Genomic DNA, 17,218 nt, shown 5'->3' on the forward strand with positions numbered 1-17,218 from the left:
GCACAGAGCATCTACATTTCAATGCTTTTCAAACCATAGCACACCCTGTGCACAATAAAATACATGTTCAAAACACATTCCAAATACAACGGCCGAAATTTACACTTTTTATTGTATTATAGCATTTGTACAGATAACCCTGACAAAGCCACAAAGCGAACTGTCGGCTACTAAAGGCATTTCAAATAAAATAAAAAAAGGCACACAGTGCAAGCGATTGCATAGTGTGCTGTGTTTTTCCCGAACTACAAAAAAAAAAAAAGCCCGCGAGTGGTGCGCACGCGCCACTGCGAGCATATGTTTTGAATTATCGCGGCTGTCAAGCCACGATAATTCAAAACATGTGGCCTCTGGTGCGCGTAACGGTCACCAATAGGCCATAGGCAGAGCTACGCGACCACCTATGGCCTATTGCGTGTTCTGTTAAAAAACAGCACGCACGCGAGGGCCAATGAAAATGGACCTTGGAAATAACGTGCACAAACTGCGTGGAATTTCCAGGTCCATTTTCAATTCCCCGGGAAAAGGACTCTCGCTGCGCGACACTGCATGCGCAGTGTACGGCAGGCCAGAGCCCTAAGAAACACTTTTCCTATGGAAACTAGGCCCTAACTATAGCTAATATATGTATCTATCTCTCTCTATATATATATCTCCCAATGGTGGTCGCCACTGGGTCGGGTAGTTATAGTTGGGTCAGCTGTTTTTTGTGTTGCTAATAACTTTAGCCCCGTTTGACGAATCCCCACAAAACTTTCCAAAAAGGTGTTACTTTTCCACTATTTTGTGCAGGGAATGTTTCGGGGTCATTTGACAAGCGAGGCTGAATAAAAAATACAGGGTGGGGGGAGGGGGGAAATACAACATTCCCATGCATTTACTAAAGACTTCTATGGCAGGGCTACAGGAAAAGTTGCTGAATGGAAGTACAGCACATTTGGTAGGAAGCTATATCTTAGTACGCAGATTGTGCTTTTTGTGATCAACTGTTAATGTAGTTTTTTTGTGTTAGAAATTAAAGGTACAAAATATTTGTATATCTGCACAGTAGAGTTTTTGAGAGCCTCTCGCGTGAGCACCAACTTAAAAATAGAGCATTCTGATTGGGCCAGGGAGCTCTATTTCCTTTAGGCCAATTCACTCCTGTGTTAGTCAAACTCCTGTGGGAGAAAGCACTTCAATCGGCTTCCAGCAACATCAATTTTCTTTTGCTGGCAGTCATTACAGGACTTGGGGATTTAGTCCCCCGTTCTGAAGTAAAATAAATAATAAAGTGATAAAGGGATGCAGGGTATAGATACCCAGCCCCCTTAGACCCCATGGTGCGGGACCCAGACGGACCACCCCATGGGCCAAAATACAAACAAAACCAGCAATATTTGCAGCGATTCCGTGGGACTTTCGCAGGATCGAAAAAAGAAAATGGGTGCTACGGAGCCCACTCCTGGGGATGCTTTTTTTATTTTAAGGGGAGTGGGACGCACTCCCTTACAAAGCCATTATAGGCCCCGGGGAGCTCACCTCCAGGGTCGCATTCCATAAGGGGAGGGTGGCTCCGACCCCAAACACCAGTGACACACCTCGTAGGGATCGGTCACAGATATTGGTTTGCAACAGTCTCTATAAGGTTTAAACCCTGTCATTTCAGGAGGGGTCATTGCCCCTGCACAATGGAAAAAGTTTTAAGAGGAAAAACTGAATTTTTTTGTCAGAGGCTAAAGAAGAGACCTCTGGGTTCACATTTGAAGGTGCAGAAAGAAAGGAACGGATGACAGCATGCGTGGGTGACGCTTGTATGCGGCTCAGTTTGTCACTTACGGAGAGGAACAAAGGCAGCTTGGAGATGCCTGGGGAATATTTACAAGATGAAGAATCTGCAGTTAGAAGTATCCACCAGAAAGAAATATTTGTGAAAAAATGATACGTTCAAATGCCATCAGGTGAGTATGCTTTCCAATAAAGTGCCTTTTTGCTCACTCGCTGTCGCACAGGGGAAACAAGGTAATGAGTAAGAAGTATACAAAACCAGCTCGCCCTGGTCAACACATTGCTTACATTTTTGCTATATTCTGAAGATTTCCCAGAACAATCAAAGCAAACACTGAGGTTTAAGTTTACATCATACATTTATTACTTAACAACCCTCAATTCCAAAATTGGGCACAGGGATAAAAAAAAAAAATCATTGCACTACTTAGTATAGCATTGCTAGCAACTCACATAAAAATGTACAAATTGTTAAAAATTCATCAAGCCTTCAAATGATTTGGTTACAGATATTTATAACATTTAAACCTACATGTTAATGATACAGTTAATAGAGTGTACTGCTTAAAGAAAACAGTTGAGTAAACAGGATTCCAATAAAACCCAAAATCTTCAACACAAATCGCAAAATGAGGTAAATGTGAATGTGTCAAGAAAAGAAGGGAGGAGCAAACATTTTCTGGTAAGTGGGTCCTGAAATTATCTGCAGAAGTTGCATCTTTGGAAAACCTGCTGCAGGAATAGTATTGGATTTATTTTACTAGAGGTAAAAGATTGGTTAAGAAAATCACTAGGAACGGCACAAAGTGTGACAAAAATATTTTAACACAAATGTGTTGGGTTTTACTCCTTAACAGAACTATAACACGAAATTCACATGCCATCTAAAAGTCAAAATAAGCCAAGAAGACTAATAGTGAGAATACAGTGGAAGGCAAGAATTGTTCCCAAAGACCGTGTCTGATCTAAAATACGCATGTCTAGAGAATTTTGATGCATGCCACACTCTAATTGTGGCTCAAGGTCAAGATGCCAAAATGCATACATGACATGGCAGTAACAAGCAGCTGTGCTCCTAGTCCACCCCTTTCCTGCTCCTCTTTTGAGCCTCCCAAATGAAATCAAAAAGTTATAAATGTGAACAGTTGGGCATGCTTCTCAACACAAGCACTTGGGTATTTGTTTACACACCAATGAGTGGACTAACCACTGGATATCATCTGAAAGAGTCTCTCTAGGCAAACAAAACAGCCTATATTTAGTCAAGTGTGCAACAGAAACACAGCTGGGACGAGAGCATTTTAATCTCACAATTATTTTTTATTGCATACTTTTATAATTTAAAGAATGGGGCGGACTGGAAAGACAGGTGTAAAGTGTACAATGATGTAGTGTTTGAAAGATGTAGGGTTAACCTATCAGAAAATAATCAAATTCAAGAGGAGGCCAATTCATTGTGTAACTTGTTTTCCCTCAGAATAACGGTCTGCCGTTCACGCTTAAACAATAACGTGAGTAAAGAAGTAGTGTCGTTCTGTAATCTGTACAAGTACAAATATTTTTCTGATCTATAAAACATGATTTCGTACATGAAAATCTATAAATTACGAAATGTGTGATTTAACTCGTTCTTTAACATACGAACGTATAGTGAACGCAACAGTCAATTCATCTGTTACCACCAAGACAGTGAGTGTTCTTACTAAATCTGCACATGCAAGGGTTGTTTCCCTATATTGGCGTGGGTGGAGGCAAATGTATCATGGCCAATTGTGCTTTGATCTGAACAGCCTTTCGAATCAAACAACGTGGAGCAACAGAGTAACACTGTTGGGAACCAGAAATGTAAAAGTATAGTAGTATACATGCAGCATAAGGCATGACACAATGAATTAAAGCAGAGACTGGCAGCAAGTTGCAGCGATATTGCAAATTATGCTGCTTGTGCTATTGCAACCACTGTGATAACACTATCACGAGTAGACCTAGTGTAGTGTTACTTACAACAGAGAAAACACTTTTAGAGGGAAAATTAAAATCCTTAAAGGCATAAGCCAACCTCACATTGTTTAAAATCTTAACCAGTGTAAACGTTCAACTCGTAAGGCCAACATGTTAACACCAACCACCATCACCAAAGGTTGCAGACTGATTGTTGATGGATTGTTGTTTCGATGTTTTTTTCTTTGAATGAGTTGATAGCTGGTATACTGCTCTATAGAAGGAGTTCTAATGAGGAGCTATGTTTTGCCATAATTACTGTTGAGGAATCAGTTACATCATGGAGTGTTTAGTGAACTAGATCTTCATTGCAAAATTGGACGATGTCAAAAAATAAGTGGCCTCACCTCTGTTATTCGATCACCAATTAGCATTTAGCAAAATGAGATTGATTGCCCTCTGGAAATTCACAAGCCCCCCAAGATGATTTCATTTCTGCGTGCGGAGCTACTAAAGAAGATATTAATCATAAAACCAACTTCAACACAGAAATTTAACAGGCACACTTAACTATCATCAGTGGGATAAGAGGCAGTGAACAGAATCGTAACTTCTCCCACCAGCTTTGCAATAATGAACATGGATGCAAAAGACAATATGTGATAAAAGATAAAAAGCATGTTCCATAAAGAAACCTGGGCAGCATCAGCATTCAAATACTGGACAAAACAAATCAATCATAATAAACTGGCAAATATTACGCTTGCATTCATCAGGTGTCCCTTTTTCCATATCTGCCGCTGATATTAGTAGGTTAGAATCAAGGTTGTGTCTGTTGACTCTTAAATCTATAACCACTTTATCTGCTAATAAACTGGAAAAAAGGAGGAAAGTTGTGCAAATTACCTTCCGAAGCTAAAAGGAAAAAAAACGGAACTGTTCCCCAGGTGAGCCATCAAACATTCTGGGACAAAACATGAAATGCCAATATTTGCTACAACCCCGCCATTCAGTGTGAAACCACAAACACAAAGGAGGGAACCAGTGTACAGTACTAGCACTGCTTAAATAACACACAAGGTTATACTTTGCAGTATAATTAAAATTAATACTACGCACACACTCAGTACATGCTGGTATATAGGTTCTCAGTCTCACGCACACATGCTCAATGCTAGCATATACACAGTCACAATGCCATCAACACGCAGACATCTCTCACTCCTTCCACTCACAGTATCTGAAGGCTCTATGGAAGGTAGATTGCTATAACATTTTGAGCTACCATTTTGCTTTTTAAATATAAAAAAGCAAATGCTAAGATTACGTTCATGGTAACCTTGCTGCGAAACTCGGAATGATCACACGAAAACCAGGGAAATGTTAGTGCACACACAAAATTAAGCTAAAGAAAAATAACGTCTTTGGAGTTCCAATCACACGGTTAGTATAACAATCCCATAATTGTGAAGACTAATTAAAAGCTTTATATTTGATTAAAATCACACAGTGCAAAGATAGGCCCATTGACCATATTGTGTAGAGAGAAGGCTGGATTTCACACGGTTAAGTTCATTGGATAGTTCATATATACATGTGAATAGAACACCAAAACTAGAGAATTGTGCGGTCTTCGATTGGTTATTCAGAATCACGGTGCACTTCTGAAGCATCAGCACGGCAAATTGGGCAGGTACGGTTTGCCTGGAAAATGAGAAAGCAACTTTTTACAGAGGGGAATCTTTAAGTTAATGAAGGTAAGACATAAAACAAATAATTCGAATTAAGTTAATATTACTTGTCAAAAAATTAAGTACACCAGAATTTTTATAACAAATGGAGCAAATTGTTAAAGACTGAAAACACTAAATTATACTAATATACATTTTAATCATACCAAAATATATTATTTTGTTGTTCCTACAGAAGGGGTGTGAAATTCATATAGCCAGACGCCCAGGACATATTGTTTGGGGTTAAGGACAACACGTTTTCCTGTTTATTTTGTTCTTTTGACAAGTAGGCCCAATCCCCTGCAGCACAAACCCTTTGGCAGCCAGATTACAGTACCACATTAAGGATGAGGGAAGCGCATTGTCTGCAGTTAAGGTAATTTTGGTGTCTGATTGTTAATGCTTTTCAAACTTGTATTTATGGTTCATTAATAGAAAGGCTTTATTATTAAGGGCTGAGTGCTCTAAGGAAATGCTATGAGTCTAGACTGCAACACTGACAGTGGTTCCAGTATAAAAATGTGAGCCACGATTGCAAAGTTTAACAATATGAGGCTACGTATAATGCTTCCAGGATGCTCTCTGATTAGATGCAAATATATCCAAAAACTTGAAAGCAAGATTGATGATTCTTTGCTTTCAAAATAAAATCTTAGTAAAAAAATGCCAGTAGAACTTTCTCCTAAAAGTACTGTGAAATTTTAGGAACTCTTTGAAGCATCATTTGGTAAAATGTGTTGATGCATTCTAGTATTTCCCAAAAATATTCCTAATGGAAAATCAGTGTAACCAATTTCAACAAAATATTAGGAAACGTGACAAAAACCAAACATTGGCGAAGACGATAAGTATGACATTGATTGCCCTTTTTTTGGTTTTGTCAATACGTGTCTTGTTTTGACATGATTTTTGTACAACCTTATTGTTGTGGGAGCTGCCAGGCCCTCATCACTATAACAAACTTTGGCAAAAGCAAAAATATTTTTGGTCTCAAAAACCACACATTGAGACAGTAGTTTCTGGCACTAAACAAAACTACTTTGCGTGCCTATATGCTCCTCGTGAAAGAAAAGAATGTGTTCGCTCACAGTAAAGCCAGTCAGTAGATCGAGACAGACAGAATTTTAATAAAAACAAAAGGTATTGGTTAACGGCATACCTAACTAGGGACCCAATTGTTAAAGAAAGGAATAAAAGTGCAGCCATGGTATATGTCCTTGCATTAGCGCAGATTTACAGCTTTCATAAATTCAGAGGAATTTACAGGAGTAAGTGAGGAAATTATACTCCTAGAAAATAGATGTAAACTGCATTTTAGCCCAAGCAAATATGCATGTGTAGATTTGCTCATGTGAAAATCTGTTGAGCAGTAATAAGTTCACAAAATAAGGGAATTGCTAGTTTTCAAACCTACTTTGTTTTAAGCTCTGGTGTAATCAGAGAGGCTATTATCAGAACTCTTATATAATGAGATTTCTGCCATAATTTGCAGTCGTAATACATGGCACCCAAGGGACCAGTGGATTTTGTTACAGGGCAAGTAGATTTATGAAGCATCGTGTCCCATGGACAGGTAGATATTTTATTAAATTCCACACCCCGGCTCCAGTATTTTGAATTGTTTTTCTTTAACCTTTTTTCAACAATACTTTAGAGACAAACAATGGCAAAGTAAAAAGTTCGGAACTTACATTAAAAAGCTGAGACAGATTGGCTTTGCCATTGCTATTTTCAGGCACATTTTCAAGTTGGCCTGCCTGCTGAGGCACCATTAACAGAACCTCTTAGAAGCATACAATTATCCTGCAGAAGGATGATTTGCCTCTTTCAAAACAGCCATGTAATCAACTCAAAGCATTTAGTGTCCATACTTCATGTATTCGAGAGCCATGTGGTCAAGTAAAGCGATGCAAGGTTGGGGTGAAAAATCATGGCTGCATCCAGGAAAGCAAAAACGGCCTGAATTGAAAAACTTTTGTGCATCTGAAAGGACAGCTGCAGAAAAACTGGGAACTATCACTGACGTGGCCAATCTGGCACCATCACATTCATACACTGTTTTTGGTGCGTACACTTGATGCTCACCTTGGGGACAAGAGGGATCAGAGGAAAATCATAGAGAATCTTCTCAAACTAGCAATTGAAAGTGCATTTCCTACTGATCATGGCCCCAGAGACTTACATGTATAGGTGAGGTGAATTGACAGGATTGACCTTAGACTATGCACACCACAAGAAAAATCTCATCCATTTAGGCGAGTGAGTCCTGTTAATGCTGTCTGCTCTTGTTTTAGCCAGCACCTGTCTGCACTCCTGTGGGATCGTTAAGTGTTGAAATTCTCGGAACTCAGGAGCCAGGCTGACAATTTCAGAGAACTGGGGTTCAGATGGCACACTTGTCCTTGGTACACTGTCAAACGGACGGAAATGGTCTGAGGTGGATCGGAGACTTGACTGAAAGTAGGTGAAGTTCTGTGTACCAGTACTGGCGAGGCCAGGCTGGAGCTATCAGAATGATCTTGCAGGGTTCCGTCTTTATCTTTTTTAGCACTCGTGGAAGGAGAGGAATGGGGGGAAGGCGTAAGAAAATACGCCCAACCAAGCTATTGAAAAGGCATTCCCCTATGAACCCGGATGGTGATGCCAAATTGAGAAGTACCCTCATTTCGCTTTCTCTGGAGAAAATGTTGTCTTGAGTGTGCTGGTCCATTTCCCACTCGTGGCAAGTAGTGTTTAGTCCGCTCAACGTATCCGCTATGACATTCTGTTTTCCTGGGAGGTATGCCACTGATATATACCCTTTGTGATGAATCGCCCAGTGCCATAGGAGCTGGGCTTCCTGAGAGAGCAGGAGAGATCTTGTTCCTTCCTGTTTGTTGAGGTAGTGCATTGTCGTGGTGTTGTCCGTCCTGACAAGCACCAATGCATTTTGTATTCTTAGCAGAAATGCTTGGAGATCCAGAAAAACTGCTCTTAGCTCGAGAAGATTGATATGAAGATCCCAGTGGGAAAGTGGCCATCTTCGCTGACCTGTAAGTCTTGAAGAAAAGCTCCCCAGCCCTCTAAAGATGCATACCTTGTAATCACGAGAGGAGCAGCCTGCAACAGGAACAGCAGTTCCTGCGATAATTGGTGAGATCGCATTCACCAGTCCAAGGCTGCTATCATGGGAGGTGTGATCCAGATCAGGTCGTCGAATGAGCCATATATCTGCACCCATTGTTCGTTTAAAGCCTCCTGAAGAGGACGCACATGGAGACAATGAGGTATGGATTGGGATACAAGAAAACATCATTCCTAGGAGAGGTTTGAAAAGGCGTATGGAAAGAGACTTTCTTTTTTGGACACTTTTTGCCAAGGATATTAACCTTTGTTGTCTCTCCAGAGTAGGATACGCCTTGTTTTCCGTGGTGTCCAGGATAGCACCTGGAAACACCAGTCGACAGGGTGGTTGCAGAATCGATTTTTCTACATTTAAAGTAAGGCCTCATTTCTTGAAAAGTTGCGGACAGGCTTTGGTAGACGTCTTTGCGGCTTTTTAAGTGGGGCCTTGAGAAGCCGGTCGTCTAGGTAGGGGGAAATTTGATGGTGTTGTCATCTTAGATATGCTGCAACTGGTGCTAAACATTTCCTGAAAATGCAGGGAGCGGGTTTTAGTCCGAAAGGTATGACTCGTAATTGGTAGTGACTGTTGGCCACCGTGAAACTCAGAAACTTCTTGTGCTTTCGGCATTGGGTATATAGAAATATGCGTCCATGTAACCGTTTCCGTTGAGGTGAAGCTCATCTTAATGGAGATCATGCGGAACAATTGTTTTTTGAAGAATTTGTTTAAGTTCCGCAAGTCTAAGATCGGTCTCCACTACTTTTGAATCAAGAAGAAACTGGAGTAGAAACCCTTTCCTCTCTGGTTGAGGGAAACTCGTTCTATTGCTCCTTTCTGCAACGTATTGGTAAATTTCATCTTTAAGAGATGTAGGTGCTTTTGGAAGCGATGCAGAGGAGGAGTTGGTGGAGGAATCTCTGTAAATTCCAAGGAGTGGCCAAATTGGATTAGGTTTAGGACCCATTGACCCGATATTATGTACTGCCACTGCTGAAGATAACGGGATACTTAGTCGCCCACCAGGGATGGAATAGGTGGAATTGAGGCAGACAGCTGGGAGTGGTCATTGGTGACGACCAGTCTCCTTACCCTGGCGTCCTGATTTACGTCTAAAAGAAGTCTTGTTGTAGGCCGCCTGATGGATTGTAAACTGGGGCCTGTATTGTTGAGCGGTGAAAGGATATGCTGGAAAGTAAGATTGTTGGTAACCTGATCTATAAGATTGGTAACCTCTTCCTCAGGAGCCACGAAAAGGCATTTTTCTTTACTGTAAAGTACCTAAACACTAAGCCGTATCCGTGTCTTTTTTGATAGCTTGTAAAGCTTTGTCAACGTGGCTGCCAAATAATTCTTCTCCATTATAAGGCAGTTTAAGAATCTTTGTCTGTACCTCAGGCCTGAATGAAGTGGCTTCAAGCCAGCCTTGATGCCTCAAGACGGCCTCTCCCGCTAGCTGCCGGAAACCAGTAGACGCTATCCATAAAGCAGTCTATCACTTCAGAGGCGGTCCGCTAGCTCTCAAGAAGAATTCTCTTAGCTTCCTCCTTGTCATCTGGTGGAAGTTTGTGCCATCTGCCTATTATAACGGCCCAATAAAGCAAGAGAATTCGCTGCTAGTACTGTCAGAGCTGACGTCGTCGAAAAACGCTTCCCCATGTTGTCAAGCCTTCTGCCTTCTTTATCAGGAGGAGCAGTCAGGGGAGCTGAAGGATTTTAGATCGTCGCTGCGCTTCTTGCGAGATCACCGAATGGATGACCTATTCAGCAAGCAGGAGCATCATCCGGAGCTTTACATTTTTTGTCCAGCTTTAGCAACACAGGTGGTACAGTTGCTGGATTCTTATTATTCTTAGTCCCTCTTTACATATATCAATAATAGGCATACACCTTACCGGTTTCCTATAAGGTTCTTTAATGTCATACAGAAAACAGTCCTGCTGATGCACAGGCATCAGTAAATCAAAGCGCTTTGCTGCTCTTTCCAGAAGGTTGTGGAAACTCCCAATATCTTCCGGAGGCAAATCCGCTTGTGGGAGAGATGCTGGAGTGGGAATGATGTAAGAATCCCATTCATCCTGCTGAATCTCTCCTTCTTCTCTCTCTACTTACTCATCAGAGGATGACAACTGTTGAACAGTTTAACAGACAACAAAGGTCCTTAACTTAGCAAAATACATACGGGGCAATTAATGAATTATAGACAACAATGTGTGCTATAAGAAAACTTGTCCAGCCGGACAATGATTTAATCAATGTAAATGATTTGACAAAATAAGGTGACCAATTATACAGTGGGATACAATCTTGTATCCAGTACATATAACACAAGGAGGACAAACCAAGAAAAATACATAAAGGGGTAATTGGCAGGCAATTCTAAAATAAGTGGGCGCTGGTAATGAGTTAGAGTTTGACCAAGCTGACCACATGTAGTAAACACAGTTGGGTAACATAAGGGAAAACTAGCGTGAAACTACATAAACTGTCGACGGCGTTTCGATCCTGTACAAAATAAAGGATCATTATCAGGACTAACAATACATTACCTGATTGTTAACCATAACCCTTCCAATTGCAAGGGTCAGGAAGGGGCCGGGGCAGACAACCAGTGAGTTGTTGTCTGGGTGGTGTGCAAAGCTCCTTGTACCCTGGTGGGTGGTGTAAGGGTCGGAGCGCCGCGGCTTGCGGGGCGCCAACGCGTTTCTTGCCACACGATGGGGCTCAAGGGCCTCTTGATGATTGAGTGATTCCTGGTAACATGGGTTCCAAGGAGCAGATGGGATTGGTAACAAGACCTATTAATCAGGGTCCCAAGGTATAATATGCCCAGGGTCGGGATTGTAGCGTAACCAGCGTGGATTCTGTCTGGCAGCGGTAAGCGGGGAGGAAGTCCTTAGTTATCCAAAAGGATCATCCTACGAACGCGACCGGGCGCAACTGTTGAACAGTAGCAACTTGAGGAGGAGGCTGAACCCTAGGTGACTGTTGGAGAAGAGAGGAGCGAACCTGCGCCTGTGGAAAAGAAGGCGGAGGAGGCGGAGCCTGTTGGATACTCTGCTCTGGCGGAAATCTCTTCTTATAGTCTGCCAGCATATATTGTAGGTCTGTCATAAGACTTGAAGGGAGGTACATCATTTCCTGTTGGTGATATTGCTGTTGCGGATGGGAATATTGATGACCATAACCATCCTTATCAGAATCCTCTTGGTATTTGACTTTAAGGTCCAATGGGCTTAAGGCTACCCCAAAGAGACTAACCTCTTTAGACCACTCATCCTCATAACCAATGTTCCCTCTAATTTTTTTCCTCTGTGTGCGGCAGTGGAGGGTCTCTGTGCGCTGCAACCATGGCTACGTGCGCCAGGAACCAAACCGTGCGCGTCTGCGGCGCCAAATGGCACTCAAAACGTTGACTTTAAAAAGTGAAAAGATGGTGCATTTTCACACATACAGAGCCAACATAAAGGTCTTAAAGGCAGTTTGCAAATTTACTGTATTGCCTGTATTTTCATTGTTGTGTCTCTGACTACTGTTGTCTGTCTTCCCCGCTGCCTGTACGTGGTCCGTGCCCCTTTTTCTTCCCTCTGTTCCCCTCGCTGTCCCTGTGCTCTCTCTGACCGGTCTTTCCTTCTGTACCCCTCGCTGCCCGTGTCTCTGCCCAGTTTTCCCTTCTGTTCCCCTCGCTGCCCCGTGCCTCTCTGCCCGTTCTGCCTTCTGTTCTTATGTGGTAAATAAATAAATAATACCCTATTTTTGACTAGACATATATCATAACAGATAGCTCAATAAATAAGAGTCAAGATTCGAGGTAGTAGGAGTTTTGCAGGTTTAATACAGCATAAGGACAGGAACAGGACAACCTGCGTAGGAATAGGATGACAGGGCCCAGCAGCTGCTGGGGCTCGGTCTGGGATGAGCGCGCTGACTTTTAATAACAATACATGAGCATATATACATAACGCAAACACATAGCATTACATTGCAGTAGGCGTAGCAGTGGGCGGAGCAGAAGGTGTGACGCGTAGCAGTCGCGAAAGATAAGGGTAAAAGTAGGTGTAACTGGGCGTATACATAGACATGTGATGCAAACGTAACAGGATATGTCATGAATGGGGCGGAAACCATGGAGGGGGCTACCTAAGGAGCCGGGACCTCTAACCTGATGGTGCGCGCAAACTGGCAATGACGTATCACTAGGAGAAGCTGGGGGCTATGAACTCTGTGCTAGGAGCAGAGACTGAAGTCTGGAGGGTCGGGGCGACATGTACCTAAACAGTATCTAGTATCTGATGTTTAGAGAACATGTTGATATAAACTATAAGTCAGGAGAGGAAAGGCTAACTTGAATCTAAGACTGGACCATGCATTATTCTACATGTAGTGCGTGATGAAGAATATTATATGACCATTAAATACAGTATTTCTCTAACGTGGAGACGTGAAGGCTAGACAATGACGGAAACTATTGATGCGATTCAGTAGTTTAGGAATGCAGGGAAGGAGGGCTGAACTGATAACTGGAATCATAACATAGTCTTGGCAGACTCAGAGGCAGAGCCAGGCTGGACCGGGCACTGCGAGGCAGGAAGTAAGTGAAGGGTCGAGGATACAGGTGGGGGCTGTATCGCTCCTCAGCGAGGCTTCAGGAGACAGGAGCTGAATCTGGTGTCCGGGCCCTTTTGAGGCCTAGAAACGGGGACTTTCAATAGAATAACGTGCACACTGAGAAACGTGGCAACATAACTTTACATAGGCCTGATATTCGTAGTATTCACGAGAACTGGAAACTGGCATACTAGAGGTGGACACAACTGTAATTGCGTCATTAATCAGACATGGGGAATGCATATGCATATTTAATCATGCACACATAACATATGATGGATGACACGTAGGGACACAGAACATGGCAAAATTTACTTTTCCACATTCCCTCCTTGTCACTACGTTTCCATCAGGAAACATCAATTTTCATGATACCATCTATCATTTCATACAGTATCATTTGTTCGTCTCGAATTATCCTGGAACGGGATTTAGAACGGGGCTTGGGACTAGGAATACAAGAGGTAGCACAAATGCCGCAAATCGCAGGGCCACATTGTATACAGAGGCAGCAGCTGAATATGATCGCTACTGCTATACCTAGAAAGGACAAGATTTTCCATCCCCATGCGGAAATTATGTTCCAGAACCAACCGGACCATGTCCAGGTGCCTGGGTCTTGGTGTATCAGATGGGCAATTTTATGGAGTCTGGTTATAGCTGAATAAACAGACGGCGCGTTATTTGGAATGAAAATGCAGCAACTAGATCCGATGACTCTACAGGCCCCGCCCCTATCGGCCAGTATGACGTCAAGGACGAGACGATTCTGTAAAACGACAAATCTCATAGATTGCTCTTCAGTTAAGTTACCTAGAGCAGAGGCAGTCTCATTTACTACAGCTTCAAGGGTTCTGGTTAATCTACGGATTAACTTACTATTCTGGACAGGGCCTATAAAGAAGAAGAAACCTTTATTGAAATCGGTATATTGTTCTAGAGTAGTTTCAGTATAATCGACAATTGGGGACTCCCTTCTATGTCTAATGTGTACTAGATGTGTATTTCTATGATAATCAGGTGGGGCTAGAAAAACTGGTGGCAGTAGGAAGGCAATGTAACATGTTCCCTCCCAATCGAGGGGCAGACGAACATATGCGGTCTGACCACAAATAAAATATGAATGACGTGAAGCTTTGAAAATAGATTTCCCACTGTCACTATACTTGACAATAGTAGTACAATCACTATGTCCTACATGTACGGAACCATTATTTCGGACACATAATTCGCCTTTGACTGGTAGTACTGAAATAGCAGGTAAGTCTGGAGTAGTATCAGACTGAACATTCAGGACCATGAAATTCGACGAATAATTACCTAAATTATACACTTCATTTTCTAGATCTAACCCGGTTCTGTGGGGGAAACCTTGCTTGTCTGGGAAACATGTACTGTTAAGAAAAGACATATCTGTTGAGGATGACGTTAACGTGGACCATGCTCCACACGAACCATTATGTGAAAATGGATAAGGAAAAAGTGGCAGAACTCCCTTCGGCATCTGGAAAGGGGGGAGTCGACCACACACCCAACAATTAGTGGCATTGCTGGTCTGGTGTGAGTAATGTAACATGCGGACAAATGAGTTATTACGCATAGCGAGGCGGTAGGACAGTTCATGAGGGGGCAGATCACTAAACGTGTGCTCTACTGTAGCATTAGCAGACTTATTTACATGTGAAACTGGGAAACATAGGTAAAATGCATAACTGGTGCAGGAAATCATAAGGCTGGAAAACAATATGAAACATAAAAAAACGATACATCGGATTGAGTTTTGACTAACTCTCTCACTATGGGGGTCTATTTTATACATGTCAGAAACAGTCTAACCGTTTCACCTAGGGGAGGACTTAGACAATCAAACTGACTGACTTAATTTACTAGACCGTAATTTCTGTTTATACTCCTGCTGTGGAGTTTTCTCTAACAAGGGAGGGGTTGTAACAATGTCATTTGCGGGACAGTCCTTGAGAACAATATTTTGGCAATCCTTCAAATCCTGGGAAATGTTCTTTAAGGCGGGTTTCAGTCCATTAAAAAGTTTAACATGAGAAAGGTGCACCCAGCCCTTGCGTCCTTCCAACTTCACGGCTGTACGGGTGGTGAGGAGGACCTGTCGGGGCTCTTTCCATCGAGGCTCCAGCGGACTTGATCTGTCAAAGTTGCGGACCATCACCATGGATCCTGGAACGATTTCATGCGGTGCCACCTCGGTATTGTCTGGAAATGCGGCAGCAACCTGTGAACGACATGAGTTGAGGGCAGACATCAAGGAAGCCAGGTAATCTGTCAGCATATTACTTGAAACATCGGTAATACTTCGGGGTCTAGGAGTACCCCACATATTAGGGGGGCGGCCGAAAACGACCTCGTACGGGGACAGACCTGATCTGGAATGTGCGACCATGCGCATATAAAATAAAGCAACTGGCAGAGCTACTAGCCAGTCCACACCTTTTTCTTGACAGACTTTGGCGATGCGGATTTTCAGGGTTTGATTATGTCTCTCAACGAGACCGGCTGCTTCAGGATGGCGTACACAATGGAACTTCCACTGGTACCCTAACAAAAGGGAAACATGCTTCATCAACTCAGATGAGAATGGCTGGCCGTTGTCAGAATATACGACTCTAGGGAGTCCATAACGAGGGAAAAACTCACGAACCAACTGCTTGGCAGTGGTCGCGGCTGTGTAATCTGGGACTGGATATGCTTCTGTCCACCTGGACAAAGCGCATACAACTACAAGGACATACTTGAAACCTCGACATCGCTCCATCTGAATATAATCCATCTGGAGGACTTCAAAAGGGTGGTCAGGGGGCTGAAAACCACCTTGTTCCACCGGGACACTTTTACCTGGATTAAACTGACAACATATCATACAGGTACGGACTTTCTGCTTGGCTGCAGCTCGTAAATGCTTGTTGAACCAAATGTTCTGGATACTGTCTAACATAGCTTTTTCTCCTAAATGTGCTGGACTATGTGCGGTATTAATAATGACTTGAACCATAGAGTCGGGGAGAAACCATGTGGCTCTACCCTTCGTTAACCATCCTTGATCTGTCCGGACCCCTCCTTGTTCGGACCATTTCTTGATTTCATCGGGAGTAGCATGTAACTGGATATCTATGACATCTTGTGTAGGGTCCTTAACTGTCATACATGTAGTCGGATCTGGAGTATGTGTCTGTGTCGGATTAACTTGAATGTCTGGAGTCTGCGCTGTAAGCTTGGCTGTGCGATCTGCTAGATCATTACCTTGGGAAATAATGTCAGTGACTTTCGTATGTGCTTTGCACTTCATGATAGCAATAGATGTCGGTAAATGTATGGCATCTAACAGAGCTTGAATAAGGAGACCATGCTGAATCTTGGTTCCATGAGAAGTCATGAAACCTCTCTCCTGCCAGAGCACTCCTAAGTCGTGTACAACTCCAAATGCGTAACGTGAATCTGTATAAACATTAACTTTCAAGTTCCTGGCGTGTATACAGGCTTGTGTCAGAGCAACTAGCTCTGCTGCTTGAGCGGACAGAGTATCAATACGGTGTGTCTCAATAACTTTAGTGTCAGTAGTCACTGCATACGCGGCGACTAGTTCTCCTGTACTAGTTCTCATACATGAACCATCCACATAAAGTGTCAGGTCGGGGTCTGGTAACGGAATATCTGTCAGATCTTGTCTTGGCTTTGTCGTAATGTTAACTACTTCCACACAGTCATGTGGGTCAGGATTCGAAGTAACTGATGGTAACAGTGTAGCAGGATTTAAAATGTTGCAGCGTCTGATTTCTATGTGTGGCTGGAACAGTGTCAATTCATAACCTGTTAAACGTGCAATTGTCAAGTGCTGAGTTTGTGTTCGGTTCAGAAGAACTTCCACAGAATGTGGAACTTGTACTGTCAAGGTATGTCCTAAGACTATGGAATCACTTTGTCTGATAGCTAGTGCTGTGGCTGCAACTGACTTGAGGCACGCAGGCAAAGCCTGGGCGACTGGATCTAGTGTGCTAGAAAAATAAGCACAGGGCTTGTATTGTCCTGCTTGATCTTG

General features: G+C 42.7%; 1 protein-coding gene across 5 annotated transcripts in view; it reads right to left on the minus strand.

Annotated features, from left to right (window-relative positions):
- Positions 1–2,107: 2,107 nt before the first annotated feature.
- The window catches only part of RNF38 (ring finger protein 38), a 745,333-nt gene continuing 730,222 nt past the window's right edge, over positions 2,108–17,218 (minus strand). For all 5 annotated transcript variants that reach the window (XM_078676542.1, XM_078676544.1, XM_078676543.1 and 2 more), the window contains one exon: positions 2,108–5,412. In XM_078676542.1, coding sequence (XP_078532668.1) covers positions 5,350–5,412 — 63 coding nt within the window. In that variant the 3' untranslated portion in view covers positions 2,108–5,349. The remainder of the gene's footprint in view (positions 5,413–17,218) is intronic.

The sequence above is a fragment of the Lissotriton helveticus genome, chromosome 2_1, assembly GCF_964261635.1.
Source record: "Lissotriton helveticus chromosome 2_1, aLisHel1.1, whole genome shotgun sequence".
Classification (NCBI taxonomy): Eukaryota; Metazoa; Chordata; class Amphibia; order Caudata; family Salamandridae; genus Lissotriton; species Lissotriton helveticus.